Source organism: Theropithecus gelada, chromosome 2, assembly GCF_003255815.1.
Source record: "Theropithecus gelada isolate Dixy chromosome 2, Tgel_1.0, whole genome shotgun sequence".
Taxonomy (NCBI): Eukaryota; Metazoa; Chordata; class Mammalia; order Primates; family Cercopithecidae; genus Theropithecus; species Theropithecus gelada.
The window spans coordinates 85,227,401-85,254,983 of NC_037669.1; the positions used below are offsets into that span (position 1 = coordinate 85,227,401).

Below are 27,583 nucleotides of genomic sequence, written 5' to 3' on the forward strand. Positions count from 1 at the left end.
TTTAAAAAGAAATTGCAAACAGACGACCAGATATTCTGGCCAGACCATGTCTTTGACAGCTGCTGCATGTGGCCTCAGCTCCCGGGAGATAACATGCCTTCAGAATTAGCTCGCTGGACCAGCCTGGAGGTAAGCAAGTCTGACCTCCTTTAAGCATAAATAAATCTTGTTGAGTTAAATGATCCTGTCTCCCACTTTCCTCAAGGAACATGAGACATTAAGTGACAAAATCTGAAGACGGCAACTGTGAATCCTCAGAGCCCGTATCTCCTGGCTGATTAAGAATAGGTCTGTTTAGTTCAAGACAAGCCACAGGTCAGATACATAAGGCTGTCATCCTTGCCATACCCAGTAACTCAGGAATAACCAGGGCAACTATCCCCAGATCTTTCAACCCTACTAATACAATTATACATAGGCCAAGTCAGAAATAAAGTGGGGGGTTGGGGGAGTAGTATTTCCTCGCCAAAGAACAACCACTTCAAACAGGTCTCCTCCATCTGCTCCATTTGCACTCCTTCCCACAAATATTCAGTATGTGAAGACACAGAAGTAGATGTTCAAAGTCATCCTAAAGTACAGCTTATTGAGGGAGACTGCTGGAAAACAAAAATCGCTCTCTTTAGTAAACCCAGACAATACCAGGACGGTGCTTGGAGCATATCATCCACCCATCAACCAACGGCTCCAAAGTGATCAGAATAAACCATGTGCCAGACACACCCTCAGGCCTTGTTTTTGTATCAGCATTTGTCTTCAAAGAGGGCTTTTTGGTAGTTGCCAGCCCTTTAGGCCAAATGCCACCAATGAAAGCCCCTGGCCATCCACAGACAACTGCTGACACTCCTAAAAAGTGAGAGAAATGGAAAAAGCCAGAAACAGGACTTCTTTGACAATTTGAGACTCTCAGTCATGTAATATTTTGGCTTTCCCCTGGTCCCAAACCCAGCACCTGCAGATACAGCTAACTCTAATTCCCTAGGGGGATTAGGGGGATGAAAATCTCGGTCTCTCTGGAGAAGGGCACATTTCAGTTTGTGTTTGCCTAAAACAAACCTGCAATTTCCTTGTATGCCCACTGTCATCCTAATGACACAGAAGCTGGAGATCTGGAGTTTACTTTGAATGAACATGCTACCTACCATCGAGAAATTCTCCTCGGCACGTACTGACAATTTCTTACTGGCTCAGTTTAAGGATAGAAACCCTGGGAAAGTTTTCTGTTTTCACATCAACCACCACCAGCTGTCAGAGTCTTGGTTTGAAGGAGATGACACCAAGCTGAGAAGGAAGTAATTTAAAATTGTTTTCTCCTTTGAAAACCTTTTTTGGAGGATAAGCGTGCTACGCAGAAGCAGCCCACTGGCCAGATGAATGGACACCATGCTTACTTTGTCTTCATGGATTGAATCCATTATTTACCTGCCACCACAGGAGATTTTCGTTCATCCAGGAGCTGGATGGATGTACTCGCGGTCACCACATTGCTTTTATTGACTGGTCCTGTAAAAAGAAAAAACACCACAACAAAAATGAAGATAATTACAGTGTACACGTTAAGAGAGTAATCATATCGGTCCACAGTCACCAATTCTGCAAATTGTTCCAGGGCTCGGTCCCAGGCCCCAGAGTCTTCTGGGGTGTGGATGTCCTGCCTACGCTGCCAGGCCATGAGTGCAGTGCTGCGAGTCCTCCCAGCTGAAGGAACCAGCGAGCGGAGTTATGACCACCAGTGCACTGGGGAACATCCAGCCTCTTCACATCGAAACCATTGACCACCATCGAGGGACCACATTTTTTGGTAATCTGTGGTTTCAAATTGCAGTGTTTACTTGTGTCAGTGGTCATATTTACACTGCCTGTCTAAATATAGCCATGAAGAGATGTATGAGGGCTTTGAAATTATTTTACGAGTTGGCGACTTTAGCTCTGATTCATTGGTTAAATCTTTACTGATCTATAAAACTGTAAATTCGAATTTCGAGCCCAGTTTTTCTGGGCAAAATTATTCTAAACAGTGATAGAGCTAGGGCATAATCTTCACTCCAAACTATTATTACTCTGGCAACAATATGGCATTAGTATTAGGAGATTTTCAATTACCAGCAATGGTTCCAATATCCATGAATTAAAAGATACTGAGCACAAATTCTGAATGCCTGGAGTTAATAATTTAGTCCAATGCCCACCTGCTAAAAGGTGCTCAATGAATGTGAGTTGGATGAAATCCAATTGAATTGAGAAGCAGGGAAAAGTCAAACCTGAATTTGAATACACTTATGACCAAAGCAATGAGAAATTTTCTCCTGGCCCAAGTTTAAGCAGCAATAAAAACCAGTTTCTTTTCTAGTTTGCACAGGTATTCAATACATAGTAGACAAAATTGGAGAGAGCCCAACCACAGAGACTTGTAGTTGGTGATTTTTAAGATTTTCCCTGCCTCTAAGGGGATTATGAAATGTCCTAAGATGTTACGTCATCTGTAACTTTGTCATGAACAAGGTAAAACTCACTTCATTATACCATTACATTGAAAGTTTGGTGAAAATCCCAGTTACCCAAAAGCAATCCAACAACAGCTTTAGTTAACTCGATGATTCCAGAATCAGAAGAACAGCAAGCTAAGTTCTATTTTTTTCTTTAGAGGACTGTAAAAAGGAAGTCTTAAGAGATTGCTTGATAGAAGACAATGTTATTATTCATAGGTCTGCAGCAGAATGAAAAAGTTCACTGTCTCTTGATATTTTCAGCAATAAAGTATGGTGCAGACAAGCATAAAGAAAGAGCTTCAGGCCAGGTATGGTCCTAGCACTTTGGGAATCCCAGGAGGGTGGCTCACTTTAGGTCAGCAGTTAGAGACCAGTGTGGCCAACATGGTGAAAAACCATCTCTACTAAAAATACAAAAATTAGTTGTATATGGTAACGGGTGCCTGTAATTCCAGCTACTCAGGAGCCTGAAGCAGGAGAATTGCTTGAACCCAGAAGGCAGAGGTTGCAGTGAGCCAAGAGCATGCCACTGCACGCCAACCTGGGTGACAGAGCAATTCAGTCTCTCCTTAAATGTGCCCATTGATGAGGGACTGTCTTCCTAATGAGTCCACTCAACCAATTATATGAGCACTCTTTGTTTTCTACAAATTTCAAAAGCACCCTTTCTGAAAACATTTTCAGTCATGGAAATGAGAAAGCACCAAGCCTTAGGGAGGGGGATTGGGCACAAACACTGGAGAACTTCCCTTAGGATTGAGTTAGGAGTATTTGTAAAAGATTAATATGAAAGGAACTGATATATGTAAAATATAACTACAGACTGAACTTTCCAGAGCAACCCAAGTTTACAGAACTAGGTTTCATTTATCTCTCAAGTTTCTGCAATAAGCAGTATAGAGTGAGCACCCAAAATACCAGATGCATGAGGCAAGGAAAAAAAAATGAGGAAAACTTCAGCATTTCCAGTATGCTTTGCTTCTAAAACTGGTTGAAATAAGATAGCATTCAGTTCTTTTTGGAGGCAGGTAACTTTAATTTTTTATACTATTATATCATAAACTCTTAGGACTGAAAAACCAATCAGCTACATGCCTCTCATTGGTGACTGCAGGCTCCTGTCAAGAGAGCACATGGTTATACAAAGTCAGTCCTTAGTCCGGCATATCAATTTAAATCAATTCAGTTCAAATGGGGAACAGTGAAGACATTCATACAGCCAACAGACACATGAAAAAATGCTCATCATCACTGGCCATCAGAGAAATGCAAATCAAAACCACAATGAGATACCATCTCACACCAGTTAGAATGGCGATCATTCAAAAGTCAGGAAACAACAGGTGCTGGAGAGGATGTGGAGAAATAGGAACACTTTTACACTGTTGGTGGGATTGTAAACTAGTTCAACCATTATGGAAAACAGTATGGCGATTCCTCAAGGATCTAGAACTAGATGTACCATATGACCCAGCCATCCCATTACTGGGTATATACCCAAAGGATTATAAATCATGCTGCTATAAAGACACATGCACACGTATGTTTATTGCGGCACTATTCACAATAGCAAAGACTTGGAATCAACCCAAATGTCCATCAGTGACAGACTGGATTAAGAAAATGTGGCACATATACACCATGGAACACTATGCAGCCATAAAAAAGGATGAGTTTGTGTCCTTTGTAGGGACATGGATGCAGCTGGAAACCATCATTCTTAGCAAACTATCACAAGAACAGAAAACCAAACACCGCATGTTCTCACTCATAGGTGGGAACTGAACAATGAGATCACTTGGACTCGGGAAGGGGGACATCACACACTGGGGCCTATTATGGGGAGGGGGGAGGGGGGAGGGATTGCACTGGGAGTTATACCTGATGTAAATGACGAGTTGATGGGTGCTGACGAGTTGTTGGGTGCAGCACACCAACATGGCACAAGTATACATATGTAACAAACCTGCACGTTATGCACATGTACCCTAGAACTTAAAGTATAATAATAAAAAATAAAAATAAAAACAAAAACAAAAACAAAAACACAAATGGGGAACAGTGGACCTCTACAGGGATGTGACTCACTGAAGGTTCTGGCAAGGGATGCTCGAATTTTCTCTAAGTGGGGCCATGACAACATTTTAAAAAATTGACTGACAAGTTTGTATTAAAATCCCATAGGGTGCAAAACATCAGCTCTCCTTTCTGAAATACATTTACGTAATTTGGTAAAGGAAAAACCTTCCTTTTCTTTGAGGCTATTAGGCTTACGGAACAGGTCACTGGTTCAGGGCTGACCCAATATTCAGCACTGGCTCTGAGGGTTGAACTTGGTTCCTTTCAGCATTCAGGCAGCTCCTCAACACCCTGCACACAATGCCCAGACCCACTGGACTAGACAGACAGAGCCTGCCTCCAACAAGGGCACCCACCAGTGCTGAACGGGATCGAGTAGACGAAGCTCCCTGGAATCTGCTCAGCGGCTCTTCGGTACCAGAGAGGGAAATGGTCTGCGTTAAAAATGTTCTCCTTGTCGCCTGCTTTCAGGAAGTCCCTTGAAGTGGAAAAGAATCAGAAGAACGTGCATCACTCAGCAGAGTAGAGGTGGGCCTGGAGCACCCCGACAGCCTTCATCACGTAAAACCAGTGTTCACTTTTAGAACCCCAACTTGCCTTTCTCAGTATACAGGGGGCCTGACTTAACACTGGGCACCCACATTACTCAAAAATATCTTGCAGAGCTCTGGGAGTCAGATTCTGAGTGGGTAAAGCTTTGTCTGGCTTTAAAACCGAAACATATATACTAATACCCTTGGGAGAATCAACTTCTTTTTTTTTTTTTTTTTTTTTTTTTTTGAGACGGAGTCTTACTCTGTCGCCCAGGCTGGAGTACAGTGGCGTGATCTCGGCTCACTGCAAGCTCCGCCTCCCGGGTTCACACCATTCTCCTGCCTCAGCCTCCCGAGTAGCTGGGACTACAGGTGACCACCACCTCGCCTGGCTAACTTTTTTGTATTTTTTAGTAGAGACGGGGTTTCACCGTGTTAGCCAGGATGGTCTCCATCTCCTGACCTCGTGATCCGCCCACCTCTGCCTCCCAAAGTGCTGGGATTACAGGCTTGAGCCACCGCGCCCAGCCAAGAATCAACTTCTTAAGTAGATCTCATTCTTCTTAGAGCAAGTGTAAAGAAGGTAAACCATGCTTCTCAGAAAAAGTGCAAAGGAAGTAAATGTGAGCCCACACTGAGATCTTTACACCCTTCTTCCCTCACCTGCCTCCTCTCTGGACAAACAGGCCTGCTCATGCCCCTCCCTGTGTGCATCCCTGCCCTCTACTGACTCCCTGCCTTCTGCACAGAGAGCTTGTCTATCGGAAAGGCTAGGTGCATTCTTCTTTCCATCTTTTCCTCTCAAAATCACACTCATTTTCAAAGTGTGCCTCATCTACCATCTACCCCATGAATCCACAGAGACATATGCAAGCTGTTGCCACACCCTGGGCCCCCACACTCTTAGTAACTTTCATATAGCCTTTTATTTATTTTTTGGCCTGCACAATCATCACATCCCCTCCCTAGACCTCCTAAGATTTCTGAGGACAGGAGATTTGTTCACATGTGTGCACTCTTCACAGAGCCTTAAGCATACTCAAGTCCCAAGGCATGATTATTGACCTGACATCCCTCTAGAGATTCACATGTGCTCTCCAGGACCTGAAGTGCCTTATCTTAGCTGATACAGTGCAACCCAGGCGGTGGGGGAATGACTGCCTGGTTAGGTCACAGTCTGCTGCAGACATTTTTCCGGAAGGGAGACCAATCAGGGGATAATGTTTAGGTAGGGAACAGGCCATCAGTTGAAGCAGAAATGGCACCACTTTCAACCCAGCAGTTTGCAGCGTAGATTTGGATTGCAAAGGACCATGGAGGGAAATTTTCATGCTAAGCTGTAACTGGTTGGTTTCCTGAACTTGGCACCCAGTTCAGGAAAGCATTCTGTAGTTGCAGGGTGTGTCTAACCAGTGTTCCCTTCACTTCTACCAAAGACGGAGTGCCTACTTTTAGAGAAGAGGCCCATGCCATTGGAGGTCACCCTCCAGGTTCTTAGATAGCTCTGGAATCTACCTCCCTATAACTTGTATTAGCATGTCCTTACTCCTTTCTAAGGTCTGGGACCTTCCTTTTCCCAATATTATCAGGGCCTGGCTCTCAGCAGGCGCTTGGTATATGCTTAATGATCACAAGATAAATTTAATCTCATATCCAGATAAGAGCTCCTCCAGTATTAAACACAATTTCCTATATCTTCAAAAATAAAATTTCTCAATTCTTTTAAATTCCTTTGTCTGTATGGCCATCTTTATGAGTGCTCTACTTTGTTAATACTGCTATAAAATTTTGTGCTCCTAGAACTGGTAATTGTAGGTCAAAAATGGTCTGACATAGCATAGCTGCTTGCATTTGGTCTTGACTCTTACTGACAAAATGATTCTCCAGAAATTAAAAATGTTTAAAAGAAAATTTTTTAAAAAGCACTCTTCTCTCATTCAGAAGGCCAAGGCCAACTTTGGAGTCATATGCAAGATTAAGAAAGTGCGGAGATCCCCTGTGCTACCTAGAATGCTGGACGTCAGGACTTCCAGGCTCATCTTGGTAGACAAGCTCTTCCTTAGGCTGCTGTATTCAGTGATAATGTTTCCTGATCTAAAAGTCATCAGACGTCAGGAATACTGAAATTTTAGCCTTTTCATTTCTTTCGCTAGACATGAAATTCTTCATAAACTTGACTTGGACGGTGTGAGGAAGAGCCTCTGTTGCCTGGCCCATGGCAGGATACATTGCTGCTTTCCACACACAGGTGCAGCCACGGCTGATCAGAAGGTGTTCGCACTCCCAGCAGGTCTGTTCAGTGGTCATTACAGCTAAGAGGTGCCCTGTCTATGCAGCACAGGTTAAAGGTGCCACAGGGGGCCTTTTTCAAGAGTCATAGTAGATGAGATGGTAGCTCGGTTAGAAGGTGTGAAGTGGTCCTCAGATGGTGACATTCAGGCTTTGTGGGTGGCTGGCAATAGATCTGGAATGCTGAACATCTGGGTGGCCAGTGCCCTGCTGCCCGGGATAGTGCTGGCACCCAGGCCAGCCAGCAGGAGCCTGCAGTACTTGATCCCCATTAGCCCTGGTGTCACTGTGAAAGGACTGAGTTGCCGGGAAACCCTGGAGGCCTCTGCCAACTACTGGGCAGCGATTCTGGAGGAAACGGGAAGGAGCGACCTGATTTTACAGAATCCCAAAAATGTTCTTCAGGAAGAAAGATCATTCTGGGTAAGGTGAAAGTCTCCTCCTGGATACTGGGAGCTACTGCAGTGGTGTGTCAGGCTGGTCTAGGTTCTGGGAAGAACTGGGTGACTTTGAGTGAATAATTGAGTCTCTGACCCCCATTTACTCATCTACAAAATGGGAACAATAAAAATGCTGCACTTTACCAGGGTTCTATCAGAATTACATAACACCATATGTGAAAGAGTGTTATGGACACTGAAAACAGGCTCTAACAAATAAATGGGATTCTTAAAGCCAGAGCTTCTTTTGTTCTCAGTGGTTGAAAGGGCAGGGGTAAAGTGGTCACCCTCTAAACTCAGGGTTGTATGCTATGAAGGCAAACATCACTGGATGCTATATGCATGGTGATGTGAGAGGTTGTACTGAAGGCACAGAATGTATTATAACTCTTGGGGGTGACAGCCACGTTTCAGTATGATTGACCAACTTCCAAATGCAGGTGGCAGGGGTATAGGATGAAATCTCAGTGTAGGAGACTGATGATAGTACGAGATAATTGCAGGGTAGCAACTTTATATTATCAAGTTCTCTGCCCGATACTTTAAGCTCTGCCTTTCATGCCCTAGTCAAAAGCAAAAACTAAACCAAATGTCAGAAATGCTAAAAACTTTCTCAGCCTGACTTAGAGAGTGTATCCAAATAGCTGAATCTTGACAAATACCATTTGATGGGAAGGGATAGGCAGGTAAGATCTTAAGACAATAGATTCAAGATGCCTCTATATGAAGCAAGGACAGGAGTTTCTTGAAGACAGAAGATTTCATCCATCCAAACTGTTAATGAGTACCCACTCTGTGGGTCACGTAATGCCACAGAGAATAGAACACACAGTTGTAGGAATTTTTAGCTTCCCAAAGAAATTTTTCATCCATAAAAAAAAAATTATTTTTGAGACAGAGTCTCACTCTGTTGCCCAGGCTGGAGTGCAGTGGTGCAATCTCAGCTCACTACAACCTCCACCTCCTGGGTTCAAGTGATTCTCCTACTTCAGCCTCCCGAGTAGCTGGGATTACAGGTGTGCACCACCATGCCCGGCTAATTTTTGTATTTTTAGTAAAGACAGGGTTTTACCATGTTGGCCAGGCTGGTCTTGAACTCCTGACCTCAAGTGATCTGCCTGTCTCGGCCTCCCAAAGTTCTGGGATTACAGGCATGAGCCACTGTGCCCAGCCCATCCATAATTTTTTTGGATCTTCACAGTAATCAAAAGAGATCATTGCTCTCACTTTTCAGGTGGACAGAATGAAGACACCCAAGTGAGATAAGCCAGGTATACCTCCCAGCATGGTCCTTTGTCTTTTAAATCTGTCACAATAACACAGTTATCAGACCAGCAAGGTGTCATGTTTTATTGTTACTGTTTTGCAGCTTTGCTTGTTTCAGTCTCAATACCAGCAGCAGACTTTCTCATTGAGTATTAGAAAAAGAATTCCCTTGTCTCCTCTTGCCTATCTGGATCCTAACAGGAGAAGGTAACGTGTATCTCAGCACCTCTAGCCCTTGCCAGGAACTTGCCCTCTGGAAAAGCAATTGGAGCGGGGGTGGTAAAATGCTTAAAAAAGGCTTTAAAAATCAAGTTGCAACTATAATCAAACTTCATAGATGACAAATGTGAGTATCAAGAAGGTCAAAGTCCTGGAACAGAATTCAAAGCCAGTCTCTCAAAATATCTAAACATCGATTGATCCGTCATTTACCAGACTTGGTTTTGTAAGGTTATATGGTGGGTGTCAGGGCCTCATTTAGCAGATGCAAACAGCACTGTCAAGTTCCAAGGAATCACCGCCTCCTTGGACCCCTGATGAGCCAACCCCTCTCAAATTGGCAGCTACCCTCTGGCTTGGTTATTCACCTCCAGGTACCCTGAAGGTTGGGGGTATAATGTTCTGTGGTAACCTCTGCACTCACACATACACTTGCAAACCACTCTCAAACTTTCTGAATCTTGGGACCCATTTGTCCATGTCTTAACAATCTCTCTTGTTTCAGAGAAAATAAATTGAAAAAACTTATTAACAGACTCAGGAAAGACTTCACCGTCTACCTACTAGCACTGGTGAAACACCAGTTTGATGCGTTAAGGGCCTGTGGCTCTCTGAAGATACATGGGCTGAGCATCTGGGTACTAGACCCGGAAACTCTCTGCCCACCATCCATCCAGGTCTCTTTGGAAGTCCAAGGAGACACTGTCAAACCCCAGTGTCCCCAGAGGGCCCACTCCTGGGTGTGGAGCTCTGCAGCCCCTCAGGCTAAACACAGAGGCACAGAGGTTTATTAGTAAAATATAAACAAACAAACAGGACTTGGAACACTGATTTTTGTACAGGCAGGAGGAATTCCTCAGCATAGCTGCAGAACAGCTGAATACCCTGAAGCCATTTGTTACAAGATGAGTGTTTCCTCCCTCTGGCGGCTCCCCTAGCAGCCATACCACCTCCCAGAGTTCTGAAATGACTCATCAGGGCGGGAGAGGACTCCAGGACAGTGGACAGAAGCCAACAACAAGCGTGAGGAACAAAGGGTGGTGGAAGGGCTAACAGGCAGGTGAAAGCACATGCTGGGGCCCCCATGGTAGAACAGAGAAGAAAAATCTCAATAGGCCTGGAGTGGCCTAAATGATGTTTCTACCAGTAGTGGAATCCAGAAATGAAATAAGCTTCCCTTTGAATGTTCCATTTCAGGAGCTCCCTGGGCCCCTGTAGAGGATCCCTCCTACTTACTGATTGGTGAGTTGCTCAGCTCCGACAAACAGGTTGATTCTGGAGAGGCCCGTGCGAGTGCCGAGGAAGGCAACCTCCACGCCCTTGTCAGAATTCCTGAAACAGAACAGCGGACATCAGAGGAAGGCCTCTAGGCAGTAAGCAGATAATGCATTGCATTTTAAGACTCACAGAATGTTTTACCAAATAGTAGTTTTGAAACTTGAACTGTAAAAGAAGTTATAGAAACACACACACACACACACACACACACACACACACACACACACACACAAAAGCACCGATTGCCAACTTGTATCCCTAACAAAAGTTTTCACAGTAATATTGGCAGGAAAAATGAAGAACTTCCTGCCAACAAAAGCAGCATGTGGAAAAAATCTACTTCCAACCATACACACATCTTTATTTCAAGGTTCTGGGTGCAAGTTCAAAGAGATCAGGCTAAGAATGGGAAGGATTAGGGCTTAGGACTAGCTTTTTGCATTAATGCTACCAAGTTTATTCTTGGTCTTGAGATCATTTGTGGAATCTGTCATTAAAGCAACTGAGCCACGGTACCAAGTTTGCAGCATTCCACAGCCTGGAATTCCACGTGGTTGGAACTGGTTTTGACATCCACACAGTTGTGGGGGCACCCGCTTATCACTTCTACCAGATCACAGGCCTTGTTCTCACCACCAACCCCAAAGAGATGTGTAAAGAAATGGCTTCTTCCAATAGCCCTGTAGGAGGCTACACATAGGAACTCTAAGAAGGGCCTTGGCAAGGAAAACTAATATAAAAATTCACTAAATATCATCTTGTTTCAACTTCCAAGGCAAATTTTATATGCTTGAGTGTGTTCTTTAGGAGATTTGCAAGACATATTTCTCCTGTGCAAAAAGCAAATGGCCTTTCTGCACAAACACATAATTTTCTTTTTTTTTTTTTTTCTTGAGACAAAGTCTGGCTCTGTCGCCCAGGCTGGAGTACAATGGCACGATCTCAGCTCACTGCAACCTCCGCCTCCTGGGTTCATGCCATTCTCCTGCTTCAGCCTCCCGAGTAGCTAGGACTACAGGCACCCGCCACCACACCAGGCGAATTTTTTGTATTTTTACTACAGACGGGGTTTCACCGTGTTAGCTAGGATGGTCTCGATCTCCTGACCTCATGATCTGTCCACCTTGGCTTCCCAAAGTACTGGGATTATAGGCGTGAGCCACTGTGCCCAGCCCACAAACACATAATTTTATCCTAAAATAAATGTATGAAGAGAACACCAATTCTTGAGCCTGTTTCTCTGTCCTAAATGCTACTAGCAATTTGATCCAAAGCATTCTCCACATTATCTTCAAAGTAAGGTCATTTGGTTACTTGATCTTTGATGAAAGTCAAAGTGGTGGATGCTACCTTTAAGTATTTAAGGGCTGAATAAAAACCAACACTATGCATTTCTGCTTGTAGCCTACACCAAATTGGAAAGCCAGGCTGTCCAATCAGTTACAGATGTGGACTACAAAGCAAGTTACCATTTTGGAAATCTTTAGTATGTGTTAGGAATGAATCAGCAGCCTTTGCTCAAGATTTTGAGTTTCATGAGAGCTGAAAAGAAACACTTTAAGGTTCACTAGAGAAAGAAACCCCAGGATGGGCTCAATTATTTGCCAGCTTCCCAGGAAATAAGATCTATGCCATGAAGGCAAGCAGTCCAAAGACACCCCTAATAATGAAAATGGCAGTCTCTCTGGGGCTCCAGTTTTGCATATTAAACAGCATACCTGACATCTCCATTTGGGACACTTTCAGCCATTTTAAGCTCATGATGTCTAGAAGAGAGACTGGCCATGCCCAGCCCTAAACCTGATCCTCCCCCAGTGTCTCTTGTGTTAGCAAATAGCACCATCTGTCCAATAGCTCATGATATAAACCTGGGAATGATCTTTGATGGCTCAACCTCCCTGCCCTCACATGACAAACCCATCATCAAGTCCTAGGGACCTTGCCTCTGAAGCAAGCCACAAGTGGACCTCTTCTCTCTGTGCCCACTGCCCTGGTCCAAGTCACAAATCCCTGGGAAAACTGTAGGAACCTTTACTATTGTTCTCACCCCATTACCCTCTGTTCTCCACACAGCAATAGAGAGATCTTTTTGTAAAATGCAAATCTGATCATTTCCTTCCCCTTCTTAAAAATCCTTCAGTGATCTTCCAATGCTCTGAGTATAAAATCCAAAATCCTTAACCTGACTCTCAAGGTCCTGAGCCATGCGGACCCTCTGCAGCCTCATCCTCTGACATCTTCCAGTCTATCCTCTATATGTCAGCTGTGTCCACCTTCTTTAAATTCTGCCAATGTGTCAAATACTTTCTCATCTCAGGGCCTTTGTATGTGCTGTTCCTAGAATGCTGCCTGAACCTTGAACTAGTTCCCATCTTCCTCCTCCACTTTAGATCTGTTACACTTTATGTGTCTTTACTTTTCCTTCAAAGCAGTTATGATTCTTAATAATACAGCACACTATATACCACAGGTGCCATGATGTTAAGAGCTCTATCTGTGTGGTTTCTCTCCATTTCTCCAACACCTCGGTCAGAGTCTGGCACATAACAGATACACAGTCAAGACTTGATGAGTGAATGAATGAAAATGAAAACAGAATGAATGTCAGGATGGAAGGGAAGATACAATGAGGGAATGAAATACTGAATCGAAAAATGGAGAGAAACAGCATGGAAGGGAAGATAAAAGGAGGGAACGAACAAAGGAAGAACAGGAAAGTGGAGAGAGAAATGAATCATGTAACACATGAAGATATAAGAGAAAAGGAATGGTTCTTCCTTTTCTTTTTAATCTTTAATACTCTACTTAAATTAAGAATAGTAAAGAGATAATAAGGTGCTAAAGCAGTTCTCATCCTAGTCTTTGATATCAACTACCACAGCCTTGCCCGCAGCCCCTCCACCCTCCACTTCAGAAATAAAACCACAGGGTTATATCTCACACCCTATGAAATCAAGCTCTCACTTCTCCGTCCCACTCACAACCTAACCTGGCCCAGATCCCAAGCTCCCTCAAGACTGCAAAGTAGAGAGAGCTGTGGCGAGGCAGGAAACGAAGTTCCCTTCTGCCTCCCTCTCTCTCGGAAGTGTCACCCTACCTCAGCGTACCAAATTTCATGTAACGTTAAAACTCAAACAAATTATATGTCAAAGCCAGGAGCTTGCCATCCAAGCCCAAGTCGCTAATCTGCTCTAGCTCTTGTGGTTTGGAGCTTGGGGGAAAATTAAAGAACTTTAACACCAGGCTCCTAAAACAGTTTAGTTCTTTAAACCATAACCATATTTCGGAGTGTTGGTGAGGAAATGGCCATGAAAGGAGGACACGTGCAACCACTTACTCAGATTTGTTGAGGGCCAGGCTGGTCCAATATGCTTCAATGGGGGCACTCACCACGGCATCAAAAAGGACTTCTTGGATCAATTCTTTATCACCTGTTGGGAGGGACAGACAAGAGGATGCTTTGGCAGGGCTGGAAGAGGGGCATGAGAGGCACTCATGGGCTCACTGTGCAGTGTCTGCAGGCTACTTTCTCATGAGGCATGTTGCTTTATGAGTTAAGTTCCCACCAGTTGAAAATACGAAACAGTTCTGACACCCGGTATGCCTGCAACACAGGAGCCTCCAAAGCATTTGGGCAAGAAGGTAGTCAACTGAGAGGCTTGGGTGTCTCACACTTCCGTTTCCTGCTTTCTCACCCCATTGTGTGCTTCCTGCCATGGACCAGCAGGCTGAGTCCCAGATTTGGAGGCCACAGGCCAGTACTCCTTGAACACTTGGCTGTCATCATCCCCATCTCTGTTCTCTCCTAAAACTGAAATTATTGAGCACCCTGAAATTCTCAGCCTGTTGTCACACGGGAAAGAGATACCATAGCTTAATAACCACTGGGATTCTTATTTTGTGATTCCTTCTATTTAAGAACTGTTTCATTTTATTTTTATTTATTTGCTTATTTTTTTGAGACAGGGTCTCACTCTGTCGCCCAGACTGGAGTGCAGTAGTACGATGTCGGCTCACCACAACCTCCGCCTCCCAGGCTCAAGCCAGTCTCCTACCTCAGCCTCCCAAGTAGCTGGGATTACAGGCACAGGCCCCTACCACCTGGCTAATTTTTGTATTTGTAGTAGAGATGGGGTTTTACCATGTTGGCCAGATTAGTCTCAAACTCCTGACCTCAAATGATCTGCCTGAATCGGCCTCCTAGAGTGGGATTATAGGCATGAGCCAACGCGCCCGGCCAAGAATCATTTCATTTTAAAGGAGAATGTCTGTTCCCATCCAAAGGGACTCTTGGTAGAGCTCTGTGGAAGAGGCCAAGGAATGGGAGCATATGATAAGTCTAGGAGAGGCATCCTAGAACTCTCAAATCACTCTGCAGAGGAGGACAACTAATTATCACACGAGACAGGCCAGTCCTCACCTTGACAAGCAGCAAAAAAAAAAAAAAGAGCTTTGCTGAAAAGCAAAAGCTAGAAATAACTTATCATCAGTAAGACAATGAATATATTAAGTTATGTAGTGGAATTCCATATAGTAATGCAAATAAATGCATTAAAGCTAAATGATCAACACAAATTTCAAAAATATAATGGGTGAAAATATAAGTTGTAGTACATATATATTTATGCACATATTGTATGTATTATATATAGTAATTCATATAATATACCATATATATAAGGTTTAATATATATTTTAAAATAATAAAATTGATGCTACATATTGTTTATAGATACCTACATATGTAGGAATAGCATTAAATTATTGAGACTAATGAACAAATACAGAAGGTCATTCTCTCTGGGAGGGAAATGAGGCTGAGCAAGGACCCAGGGACTTCAACCTTATCTGTAATGTCTCATTCCTTAAAAAGCACCTGGAGTAAGTATGGTAAAATATTAAGACTGCGTAAAGTTGGATGGTGACTACAAATGTATTATTTATATTGTCTCTATACTTTTGTTTTTTAAATATGTCCTTAAAAAGTCAAAGACAATAACATATTGGGCTTGTAGGATATCCATCTGATCCTTTCGCCACCAGCGCATATCCCGAAAAGTAAATCCATTCTATGGAGATGTCGTTTAGTAGTTGGATAATCTCCTTAAACCTCTCATAGGATTACATATGTAAAGCACTTTTCATGTCATTGAATACATAATGCTTGTTTAGAGGTGGGGGCAGATATCACGATCAGTTTTGGTGGCTCTCCCCCTGCCCAAACTGTAGCTACTAGAGTTATCCTGTGAGAGTATAGGGTCTGCTCCTGCTTTTGAGGGGCATCCCGGGCTGCTGCTGCTCTTCCTGTCTCTTTTGCACCAGCTGAGAGATTTCTTACTCACTGAGCTCCCCTAGAAGGGGATGCTTGGTAGGTAGGACACTCAGCATGTACCATACTGAGAGGCTATGTGACCCTGTCGTGACCCCATTCTTGGGAGAACCAGGAGACCTAGCTACAGCCTTGAATGAAACACAACCTACCTCCAGCCTTGGTTTCTCATTTGCAAAATAAGGGAGATGAGCAAATATTTACAGTCCCTTCCAGTTCTAACATTTCCATCCTATTCAGTTGCTTGACTAAATGGTTCAGAAGGGGACAAAGCCCAGTGCAAATAGTTAAACCAGGATTGGGGATTCTGTGCAATTTTCCAAAATCCACATTCTTTCTCCTGTTCCTACAGGAAGCAGATATTTGATTGGATTTCATGTGACTGATAATCTCTGCCAAAGCAAAGCTTCCCTTAAAAACTGAGGCCAAAAAATAGTTTTGAGTTCATTCCCCACCATTACCCCTGAAAACACGACACACTTTTGAAGGCATACTCACACTGGAGCAGAGGTTCTTTGCCTTTGAGGTAGAGCTTAATCGCTTCCAACTGAGACAGATGGCGGTGCTCAGGGTGTAGGTCAGTGTTGCAGTAGGACCTAAGAACATGACATGGCCCAAAAGAAGAGCATGTCAATATTTACAGCATCTGCTTCCTTTGCCTTGGAACCAGGAAAACTGGGCAAGGGAGCACAAACTATGCAGAATCAAAGAGGGCAATGAAGGATGCCATAGTCAAGGAGGGATGGTTTAATTCTTACCATTCATCTGCCAAGGACACATCGGGATGTTCTAAGTCATGCAGGCCTAGGGGTCAAGGAGAAGGGGTTCATGAGTAAGTACCACTTCCCCGATCCTCCTGTGTGTTTCAGATATTCTAGGGTAGGGCTGTGGGGTGGGTTAAGGGTAGACATCAACCCTAAGCGACCTGCCTTGGAGCAGGGACTCTGAGCAAAATAAACGAGTTCCCTTCCAGGCAGGACTCTCTCCCCATCTCCACCTCACTCAGCCAGCACAGCTACCTTCCCTGGCTGTTCATCCCAGGAAAACCTTAACCCCTTGAAGACAGAGGATACACAAATGAGTCTGGAGGGAGACGCTTAACAGGACTGTTAGAAACACTCAATCTGGTGCTCCATTTAGTCTCAGTTGGGAACTGGGCTAGGCCACTGACCTCCTGTGTGATGTCAACAAGTTACTTTACTTCTCTGAATGTCAGTTTCTTCATGTGAAAAGCAGGAATAATAGTCCCTAATTGATGTGTGGCTGTGAGGGTGAAACTATAGGTTGAACAATATGAAGTCGTCAATACTCAACTGTTTTTGAGCGGCAAAGACTGCTAGTTGTTACAGGATCCTAAGTGAAAATGGTCATCCTTTGGGAAGAAAACTAGGGGAGCTGGTGCTTGCAGGGAATCTGGGAGTTTTTAGAGAAGGTTCCAGACCATCCTATCTCTGCAAGGATTACTGTTTCTTTGCACTTTTAAGTGGCTTGATCTTAATGGGTTATCAGCAGACATACACTTCCAAACGATGACCTCAGGAACTCCCATGATGCTTACAGCCTGTTTTGGGAAGTTAGTTTCTTAAATGACAGATAGCATCTTACTACACTCAGGACTCCAGTTTCCTTCTCAAATACATATCTGTAAAAGAAGTAGCAAAATACTAGACCTATCACACAATTCTGCTTGATTTTACAGAAAATAGAGAATACATTAGAATGAACATATAATCCAAGTGGGCATATCCAGGCTCCAACACCTATAGGCTGAATGACCTTGGGGATGCCATGTCAGCTCTTTGAGTTATATCTACCATGAGATACAAGTAATACTGCATCACTTACAAGTGCCAGAAAACAGTTAAATGGGATAGGGATTAGTCCCTAGTGCAATCCATCCATCTGTGCAGCCTTTCTTCTTTTTTTGCTTTCCCAACCAAACAACTTTCCTTCCTTCCTTTTGCCCTCCTCCCATTCCTTTCTTTTTTCTATAATTTTACTGAGCATCTGCTATACGCCAGGTATGATTCTAGGCCCTGAGAATATAGCAGTGAATAAAACAAGACAAAAATCACTGCCTTCATTGTTTTTAATTTCTACTGGCAGAAAAGAGATCGTAAATTATATTAAAATTTAACTTGAGTGCATATCAGATGGTGGCGAGGGCTAAAAAGGAAAAGGGAACATGGAACAAGAACAGGGAACAAGAGATAAGCGGGAGGTGGAGGGGGGCCGGGAAGAGAGAGACAGAGAGAGAGAGAGAGAGAGGGAGAGAGAGAGAGAGAAAGAAAGGAAGAGACCATTGTAACTATGGAGGTCAGGAAAGGCTTCACTGAGAAAGTGACCTGAATGAGGCAAGGAAGAGTCATGTAGGTGACAGGGAGGGTGCTCATGGCAGAAGGAATAACAAGTGCAAAGTCCCTGAGAAGGGACTGTACCTTCCCAGAAAACTGGGTTAAGGGTGTCAAGTCTGTTTTTCTAGCTGCAGTTTCCATCCTCCCAACATCATTCACAAAATCCTCTCTGGCTGTATTTCACAGGACCTATAAATGAAACTCAGAAGAGATGAGATCTATCAGGAAGATCTTTTTGACTGCTTCTTCTCTGGGTTCCTAGGGCACCAAGGAAATTTCATTGTTCTCTTATTCTTTCACCTCTGATGTTGGTCCTTCTGATAAAAATCACATCTACTGATGATTTGAACTGCTGACAATAATGACCTAAGCTCTAATTTGTTGAACAATTACCATGTGCAATACATATAAAAGATACAAAGTGGCCAGGCACAGTGGCTTACGTCTGTAACCCCAGCACTTTGGGAGGCCGAGGAGGGCGAATCACAAGGTCAGGAGTTCGAGACCAGCCTAACCAACATGGTGAAATCCTGTCTCTACTGAAAATACAAAAATTAGCCAGGAGTGGTGGCACGTGCCTGTAATCCCAGCTACTCAGGGGGCTGAGGCAGGAGAATCACTTGAACCTGGGAGGTGGCGGAGGTTGCAGTGAGCCAAGATCACACCATTGCACTCCAGTCTGAGCGAGAGAGCAAGACTCCATCTCAACAACAACAACAACAACAAAAGATATGAAGTGTTGAAAAAGATTAAAAGATTCATAAAAGAAACAATTTCAGCAGGTAGAACTATAGCCCATACCTTCAATCTCGGTAATGACTTTTTATATTTTTGACCAAAATCTACCTATTTGCCATCTTTGTAATCTCTGGCATTGGCAAAGCATGTGGAAAATTCCTACATTCTGTAGGGAGTTATTCCTTATTGAAGATCCTATAGAAGTGTGGTTGCCAACCCCAAGGAACTCCTTCCCTCTCCAAGAACAGAACAATAATCACACCATGGCTCCTGGAGATGATGAGACCCTCTACTAGTTGGCCCAAGGGGAAGCAACTTTCTTAAGTTCTATTGCTCAGCAAAGCTGGCAGGATTGTCAGTCTTTTTATTTACAGAGGAACAACAGAGAGAGGAAGATATGACCTCATTTGTGTGGATAAGCAGCTACTCTCCCCCTTGCTGAGGATTTGAGCTAATTTCTTGCATAGTGGTTACAGTTAGCTCTGAAATTCTATGTGACCGTTTAGCCTCACAGCTGTGGAACATACAGGAAGAAGACAGTGACTGAAAAAGAATCCAAAAGACAATGCAAAACAACTGTGTGTATCTGTGTCTCCATGCATGCGTGTGTGTGTGTGTGTGTGTGTGTATGTGTATGTGTGTGTAAGAGAGAGAGACAGAGAGAGAGGAAGGGAGGGACAGGCCCATGTATTGAAGATTGACCAAGGGAACAGACCCATGAGAGGCAATTAATCCCTTAATAACCTCTCCTTCTATTGTTCTGATCATGAGTTGTTTCTTCAGTTTGACCTCACATGGCTTAGACATGAATTTTCTGGCTTAATGGGCAGTGATGTCCACAGAGCCAACATGGCCCATAGAGCCAGAAAATTCTAGAAGTGAAAACATGATCCTGAGAACACATCCTGGAGAGTGTCTTGCCCAAGTCAGAGTTGCCTGTGTTCTCTGGTGTGTCTCTGGGAAGAGAGACCACACGGTTAGCTCTTTGGTGGGCACATTCTGCGTTCTGCCCAGCTCACAGTGAGCCCCTCTAATTTCCTTTCCACCCCCATACAATCTCACAATTACTTGGGAAGCACAAACCAACATCCCTGAAACAACATGGGCAGGGACCATCGGCAGTAAACCAGAGGCTATCTAGGAGTTTGGCGTCTCAGGGAACATTCACCTCCTTCTTCATGCCCTGTGGCATCACCTGAGAGTGCTGTGGATGGCCCAGCTTCCGGAAGCTCACCACATGCGTGTATAATCAGTTCTGACCAATTAAAACTTGGCTTATAATTGACCTTCCTATTCCTGACTGTCTTCCCTATGGATATCCAGAAAGACTACTGCTCTGGGCCAACTCCTTCTCTGTGGATATGCAAAACCTAATGACGTGCAAGTGAGTCACTCAAGGCAACTCAGGGAGTGGGGCCCTTCAGAAACGATGTCTACCACCCCGTGAGCTCCTAATGCTGGGACAGGTAACCTCTCTGAACTACCGGGTAGCTGGGAGAAGAAAAGGGCAGCACGTGTGACAGCAATTTTAAAATATAAAGAGCTATCACAACTGCTCCTGTTTGCTGAGAGTTTACTGTGCCTCTGTGCTTTATGAAGACAAGAGGGTCTGGGAACTTCAAGGTGCTACTTACTCCCTCTGACCTATGTAAATCATTTAAATGGTCACATTTCCCATCGCAGCCAGGGCTGCCATGAAACACAAGTGAAATATGTGGCTCAACTGTGTAGGAGAGACTAAGGCTCTCATATCTCTGTTTTCATGGTTTCCCCTGGGCATGAGTTATTTCATAAATTTGTATTTCTCCCAAGTACCAATTTTTATGTATGAGAAGAATATAGTTGAGGGACGATTCCTATTTACTTATATTCTGCTTTCATCCACAAAGCTGTTAACTATGAGTAACTCACAGTCAATAGCATCGTGGATGAAAGCAGAATATAAGTAAATTAAATCACAACCCTGAATTAGAATTCCTGCCATTCTGAATTCTAGGCACAACAGGGAAGAAGAAAGGTATTAAGAATATCAAGTAGGCATTTGTTTGAGTGGGATGTCCAAGTGACTGGTCAGAGGTGTGGACAGATGAACAAGTTCTTCAGCTAACTCAATAGCTGGCTCCCGAGCTTTCTTCCCACACCAAAGGATAAGACGCGCCAGGCAGCATCTTACCTTCTTCGATGGTTACATTCCCTCGGAAGAAATATTTCCCATGACCTCTGGAGAGCGCCACACCTAAACTGTGCAGAGAGACAAAGCAGATCTTGAAATCCCTGGCATTAACTCGAATAGACTTGTGGGCTAACATTTTTTAATTTTTCATTTTTCACATTTCCATTTTATAATCTGTAAACAATTTTTCCAACTGTTTACTTTCAAAACCCCACTGATTATCACTGGTGTTGGTTTTTCTTAGGTTCAATCAGCTGCTTCAAAGTCATTTCTGATTGGAAATGCCAGCAGCAATTGGCTACTCTTTGTGTTTTCAGAGTTGTGGCAAACTGCTCGCCCTTCCAGCAAGCCCTTCTCTCAGATGCCCTCCCAAGGACTATGCGGCCTGCTCTTTATACACCCTTGCCCTGCATTCAGCCAGAGATGGGTCTCTCCATCCTCTAGAGTTTGGGACTCAGGAAATTGACCCCTTCTCAAGGGCAAAAACAAAAACTTCCTCTACCACATGAGTGTAACCGCATTGGTGTTGCAGGCTTCTTTGCCCAATCCTCTCCCTGGTCTAATAGGTTTTTCACACTCACTGGTTTGATTTAAGATCCATTCTGTTTTTGTCTAAAGCAAGAGACTGTGTTTTTAAAACACAGTCTCTTACTTTAGAAAGACTACTTGGCAAACCCACTTAGCAGCTCATGTGTTCCTTGTTTGCTCCTGGTTCCACATGGAATCCACCCATGATCCTTGGCAGTTTAGGACAACAATGCTAGAATTTATTTTTCAGATTATTCTATAGTCAGTAAACTCCTTCTCTCCTTAGCTCTGAGACACCAGTTCAGGAACATGAAGCAGGCCTACTGAAATAAATTTTTACAAAACGAATTACAACACTAAGTTAATAGTAGTGGGAAATTTTAGAATGCTACATACACATCTGAAAGCAGGCAATGAGGCAAAGCCATTTTTCAGGACTGTTACAAAGAGAAACAACAGGATTCAAAAGTAGACAAACACACAAGGACAGTTCAGAGAAATGGAAACAGAGGCACAATATGTAGGGATGGATATGCCACCTCCAGGTTTGAAGGATTGTTTTTTTTTGGTCATGGAAATAAAAGGTGAAATGGAACTCACAAAGCAGCAAGTTCAATGGTTAAGGACCCTGGTAAACCTCTGCACTTGTCTTCACCCTTAGCGGGAACCCCCAAAGCATAGTTGCTTGACAATGAGATGCAAAGCCACGGCAGATTGAGTGAGTTCTCCTAGGTGAGCCTGAACCATCTCCCCCCCTTCTGGAAAACAAAAGCAGCCTGGGAAAAGCCCCTTCCTCACTCTTTCCAGCCTTTTGGCAGGGTGTTTGGTTATCTTCAGATGATGAGCTCTGAGAGTGTCAGCAGGTTTTGTACAAACACAACTGATGGGTCTGATGGAATGTCCATGTATTATGGTCAGCTCTACCTGAAAGGAGTACCCTTGATGTCTGTATAATAGTAGTCATTTGTCATCACCAAAACCCGTTTCTAGATTGAAAAAAAAAAAAAAAGTCGTAGAGAAAAGAAAACATGGTTAGTCTGCTAAGTGACGTCTTCAGAAATAAATAAAAATCAATGGACACACTATGATCAGGTTAACAGTACTACATGAATCTTGTTTGAGATAAGTAAAGACAAGAGAAAAATGATCTCAGCGAAAGATATTTATTCCAGATATAGCTTTCAAAGCTAATTTTTCACAGTGGTTTGTTTTAAATTAAGCGGCAAAAATGTTTGAGAAAAATGTACCCCTTTGTCCACTGTCTTCTTCACCTCCATGGAAAACTTCCCCGTCTTTCGATTCACCATAGCATTTCTCAACTAAAATGATAAAAGAAAAGTGTGTTAGTTCTTCCCTGGTTTATCATGTAATCTGGACACCTTGCATCCTCAGTGTGCCGTGGAGCCTTATACCTCGAAAACAGACTGAAGAAAAAACACCCAGCTGCTCGTGTACAATGGGAGACAGGCGAACAACAATAAATAAGTGACCTTCATCTTCAATTTGAGGAGCTCGTGTAAACTTCAGGACAATAACAAAAGAGCCTCGACAATACTGACGAATCCCGGGAGTCAGAGAGTGAACTCCTGGAGACCTGCTAAAATGCAGAGCAAGAATGTCTCTGGGGACGAGGTACGTTTTCAAAAAGGGTACTGATTTGTCATGGAGAAATCACTTTTCGAAACATAATCGAGTTAAAGACGTTTTCCTACACAGTAGTTAAAAAAAAAAAAAAAAGGCCAAGCATTTGGAAGACAGGGGTTAGCCTTTCCTAAGATGAATCATCTTTAAATGCTCCCTGAGAAATCTGGGTCAATTAATGACCTTGCTGATGAGGCAGTGAACAGGAGCGACCCTGTATCTGATTTTTGGAGGTCCTGTTTAGGAGCAGTGAGCCTGGCTCTCCTCCCCCACCCCCGGCTGACCTCATCTAATTACATGTGGCCCTTCCATGAGTTCAGAGGAGGACAGCAGACACGGTGATGAAAGATGTGCCGTCATGGGCACCAAGGCAAGACGACAGAGAAGGCCAGTTAATGGAATAGGAGCAAACGCTGACATGCCACAGCCTGTCAAGAAAGGTTCTCTCTCCACCCCTCTCTTGTCTTTTTCATCTTTGCCCCTTTTCTCCTTTGAGGAGCTTGAGTAAGATCTGGCCGATAGAAAACTGCAACACTAGCAAGCAACCTAAATTTGATTCGAGGCTGTGTAGATTTGGGTTTGCAATCTCATCTTCAGTGTGAGTGAGTAAACGCATAATTTTTAGCTGGAGGCATGTATAAAATAAAACATATATTTTACTCTAGATTTTTTTTAACAACACATAATGGGCATTTCTGGAAATATTTTCCCATTTTAACTTTTGTGGTTTTGGACATGGAGAGCTGGTCCTAATTAAGTCTACTTTCTAACTTTTAAAGAACGGCTCGATTTATCTTTAACATGGTTTTCATTTTTCCTCTTTCTGGTGCCTGCCTAAAGCCATTTGGGACCTTCTCCTCTCACACTCTCCAGGCAAACTAGAGATGAGGTAAGCCTCTCTGTGTCTCCATGGCACCCCGCCCCCAACTCCCAGTAGCACAGAACAATCAGCATGGGGGTCTGGGAGTGTCCAAGGCCAGGGTCACTGGTGCCTCCTTTAGTCTTGCTCTTTTCTGAAATCATAACGAAAACAGGTTATACTTATTGAACCTACTTGTGAGGTAGGATGGCACTGTAGGTAAGAAATGGACTCTGGAGCCAGAGCTTTACGATCTTGGCTATCTCGATCACTTACCATCTCTGTGACTCAGTTTTCTCTTCTGAAAAATGGAACTAATGCCAGCACCCATCTCATTAAGTTGTAGTGAAGACTGATGAGTCAATATTTAGAAGAGTGCCTGGTGCCTCCTAAGCACTCAATACGTGTTAGCTATCCTCCATCATCACCAACACCATAGTCAACAGCATCTTTATCATCGTTATCCTCATTACCATCTTCCTCATTTTCACTTAGTGTCAGACACCTTTCAGTAGCTTAAGGCATCAGGATTCGGACTTGAGTTTGCTTGACGCAGATGCCCAAGCTCAATGTTTACCTTTCCAAGGTAAACTTTTTGACTTTGAACCATGTAAGAAATACCTCTTACTCTGATGATGCCCCTCTCATCTCCTATTTTAGTAGACTTCGCTGCTATGTTGCTCATGAACCACTAAATGGATTTTGTGACCTCTCTTCCAATTCCCCACGTTGAAAATTGCTGCTCTTAACTGCCTGTAGGTTTGCATAGACCAAAACGGAGACAGCCCCAGGTAAAGAGGTAAATCACGATATCAATGTTCAAGTTTTGCTACTGACACAAGCCAGCTGTCCCGTGACCTCTCTGTGGCTCACTTTCTTCCTGTTCATTCATTCTGTCTAAAGTGTTCATGAGTGAGGACTCCCAGACCCGAGGGATCCTGTCAGGTGCTATTAAAATGGAGGTCATCAGATTCCTATGAAATTCAGATACTACTGAGAGATACTACTTACTGAGCTCTTACTGAGCTCTTACTGTGTGTCAGGCACAGATTTTAAAACCCTCAAACTTATCTGCTGAGGTGCTGTTATTATCCCCATTTTACAGGTGGAGAAATAGACACAGATAAGAAGTTTGCCCAGGGTAACGAGGCCTCTGCCTCTTCAGCCCATGCTCTTAACCTCTGCTTCCCAAATCAGAAGAGAAAGCACTTGGACAAAATTAAATATTTTATAGCATTAATATAAAAATCATATAGTATTTCTGAGCTTTTAAAAAACCAAATAAAATGTTTTAAAAATTGACCATGTCATAGTCTGAGGTCCTAACTTCCTGGCAGACTCTTCTACAAGCTCTAAGTACTATGATCTAGGGTTGACGGGAAGGTGGTTTTCTCCTCCTTGCCAGAGGAGGAAAGGGAGTTTGATGATTTAATAGACTGTCCTGTGAGAATACAGCATTGTGAGGCGGAGCATTCTAGAAATGTCACTTTTTTATCTTAGGAGGCTGTGGCTTGAGAAAAGGAGCAACTTGCCCAGAATCACAGTCACTGGCACCCCTAGGTTGTAAGATGGCAGAGGAGTCCTAAACACAGGCCAAAGTGATGGGGAAGAGCAATGCAATCTGTCCCCACCTAGGGCAGGGAAGGTGTGATGTTCGCTGCTTTGAACTTGCCACTGCCTGGATTTACGACAATGAACAACTGGAAAAATGCAAACGGCCTGGCAGAGGAAAATTTCCAAACAAGTTTTGATGTGCCCATATGTTCGCATATTATGTAGTCATTAAAAACCCCATGTGCAGCTGTTCAACTTAACACATAGAGAAAGGCAAATTAAAACATCAGTGGCATACCTTGATTTTTCCATATCAGATATCAAGCATCTGCAAGTGTGATAATGCAGTGGACATTAAAGCAGCTTGTACCACAGTGTACTCAATAAAATAAGAGGTAAAATCTCCTCAGGCTGAAAATACTCATCTGGCGACAGTGATAGCCTCCCCACTCTCTGAGAACCACCCTTTCCCCTGGGCCCTGCACTGTCCAGTTCAGATGTGCTTCTCCAGAGCCCCTGGTGAATCTGTCTCTCTTCTGCAGTGCTGAAGCTGCAGCTGCTTGGATAACCACTCAAAGCACCCACTTTCCTGCCAACCTCGTTACAGCTGGAAGCCATGTTTCCTGTTTCATTGTTAGCCTGCTACTCTGACCGGCCATGTTACAGCTCATTAAAGCAGCTTTCCCCAGAGGTTCACTGGCCACCTTAAGTTGTGTGTATGATTATGGAATGATAGCTCGTGCTCCTAATGGTGGCTCATTGTCCACATTAGAACATGAGTCTCACCTTTTCTGGTGCACAGGCAGCCTGCATTTCTAAGCCCCTAATGACATGCAACCACGGACAAGCTGGTGGATTAGAGAGGAAGGGAGACACAGTGGATAAACAGGTCTGTCATTCCCAAGCAAGCATTGAACCAGTGTAGGAAAACAGACTTGGGCATGGAGAACCTGTACAACATTCTCTCTCTCTTCCTCCTCCCCTATGGGTCAGCCTGGGTTTGGAGCAGGTGGGGGAGTGTTGTGATTAGTTTGGGTGTCCAGAGCTCAAGCATGAGCTGGAGAGACACTCTGGGAAGGGTATAAAAAAGAATCAAATAAATGATTCTCAGAAGGTCTCAGAAATATGCCCCAGGAAAAAGGCTTTTTTGCCTTATAGGGCTTCAGGCAAAAAAGACTCCGGAGAAATTTTCCATCAGAGTCATCACGGGTATGAAGCAATGTAGTTGCCTAGAGGGTAGTAGGGGAAAAAAGGCTTATACCACAACGGAAGGCATTGTAGTTAGATTCAAAGTAGAATCTATGGGGCAGTATTCACAACAATACCATGCAGACAAACATCTGTTTAGCAGCTACTACGTGCAAGGCACTTCCCATCTTTTCTGCACCCCAAAAGGAAGATAACCCATATACTATGCGTCACTGAAATAGAGTCTTCAAGGACTCCTGGACTCAAGGAATTAAGGGCTCTCTCTATGCAATATCCAAGTGTCAAGAGCACGGCTCTGTGGGCCAGGCTGCCTGAGTTAGAATCCACACTCTATGTCCTTAGGCCATTACATCCATTCTCTACCTCAGCTTCTCTACCTGTAGAATGGAGAAAACAAAAACACCCATTTCATAGGTTTACTGTGAGAAATAAATAAGTCCACTCATGTATATCACTTAGAATGGTACTGGTGTATAGGAAGAGCTAATATATGGCAGTTATTATTTATATGAGTTTTTTCTATTAGTAGATATAATCACATTCAATGTGGAAAGCTTGGGAATGACTGAAAGTTAATAGGAACAAAACAAAAAAATCATCCTTAA

General features: G+C 43.5%; 1 protein-coding gene and 1 long non-coding RNA gene across 3 annotated transcripts in view; one reads left to right on the forward strand and one right to left on the reverse strand.

Annotated features, from left to right (window-relative positions):
- Positions 1 to 27,583, reverse strand: part of CACNA2D3 (calcium voltage-gated channel auxiliary subunit alpha2delta 3) — a 930,450-nt gene that overhangs the window by 168,206 nt on the left and 734,661 nt on the right. For both annotated transcript variants that reach the window (XM_025377234.1, XM_025377233.1), the window contains 9 exons: positions 22,963 to 23,034; positions 22,640 to 22,701; positions 21,188 to 21,255; positions 16,681 to 16,726; positions 16,421 to 16,518; positions 13,931 to 14,024; positions 10,552 to 10,647; positions 4,925 to 5,046; positions 1,423 to 1,503 (listed from right to left, as the gene is read on the reverse strand). In XM_025377234.1, the coding sequence (XP_025233019.1) occupies positions 1,423 to 1,503; positions 4,925 to 5,046; positions 10,552 to 10,647; positions 13,931 to 14,024; positions 16,421 to 16,518; positions 16,681 to 16,726; positions 21,188 to 21,255; positions 22,640 to 22,701; positions 22,963 to 23,034 (739 nt within the window). The remainder of the gene's footprint in view (positions 1 to 1,422; positions 1,504 to 4,924; positions 5,047 to 10,551; positions 10,648 to 13,930; positions 14,025 to 16,420; positions 16,519 to 16,680; positions 16,727 to 21,187; positions 21,256 to 22,639; positions 22,702 to 22,962; positions 23,035 to 27,583) is intronic.
- Positions 33 to 27,425, forward strand: LOC112619240. Its single transcript, XR_003118195.1, has 7 exons — positions 33 to 129; positions 4,837 to 5,129; positions 7,255 to 7,391; positions 23,108 to 23,347; positions 24,876 to 25,014; positions 25,716 to 25,758; positions 26,312 to 27,425. It is a non-coding gene; the product is annotated as an uncharacterized LOC112619240 (long non-coding RNA).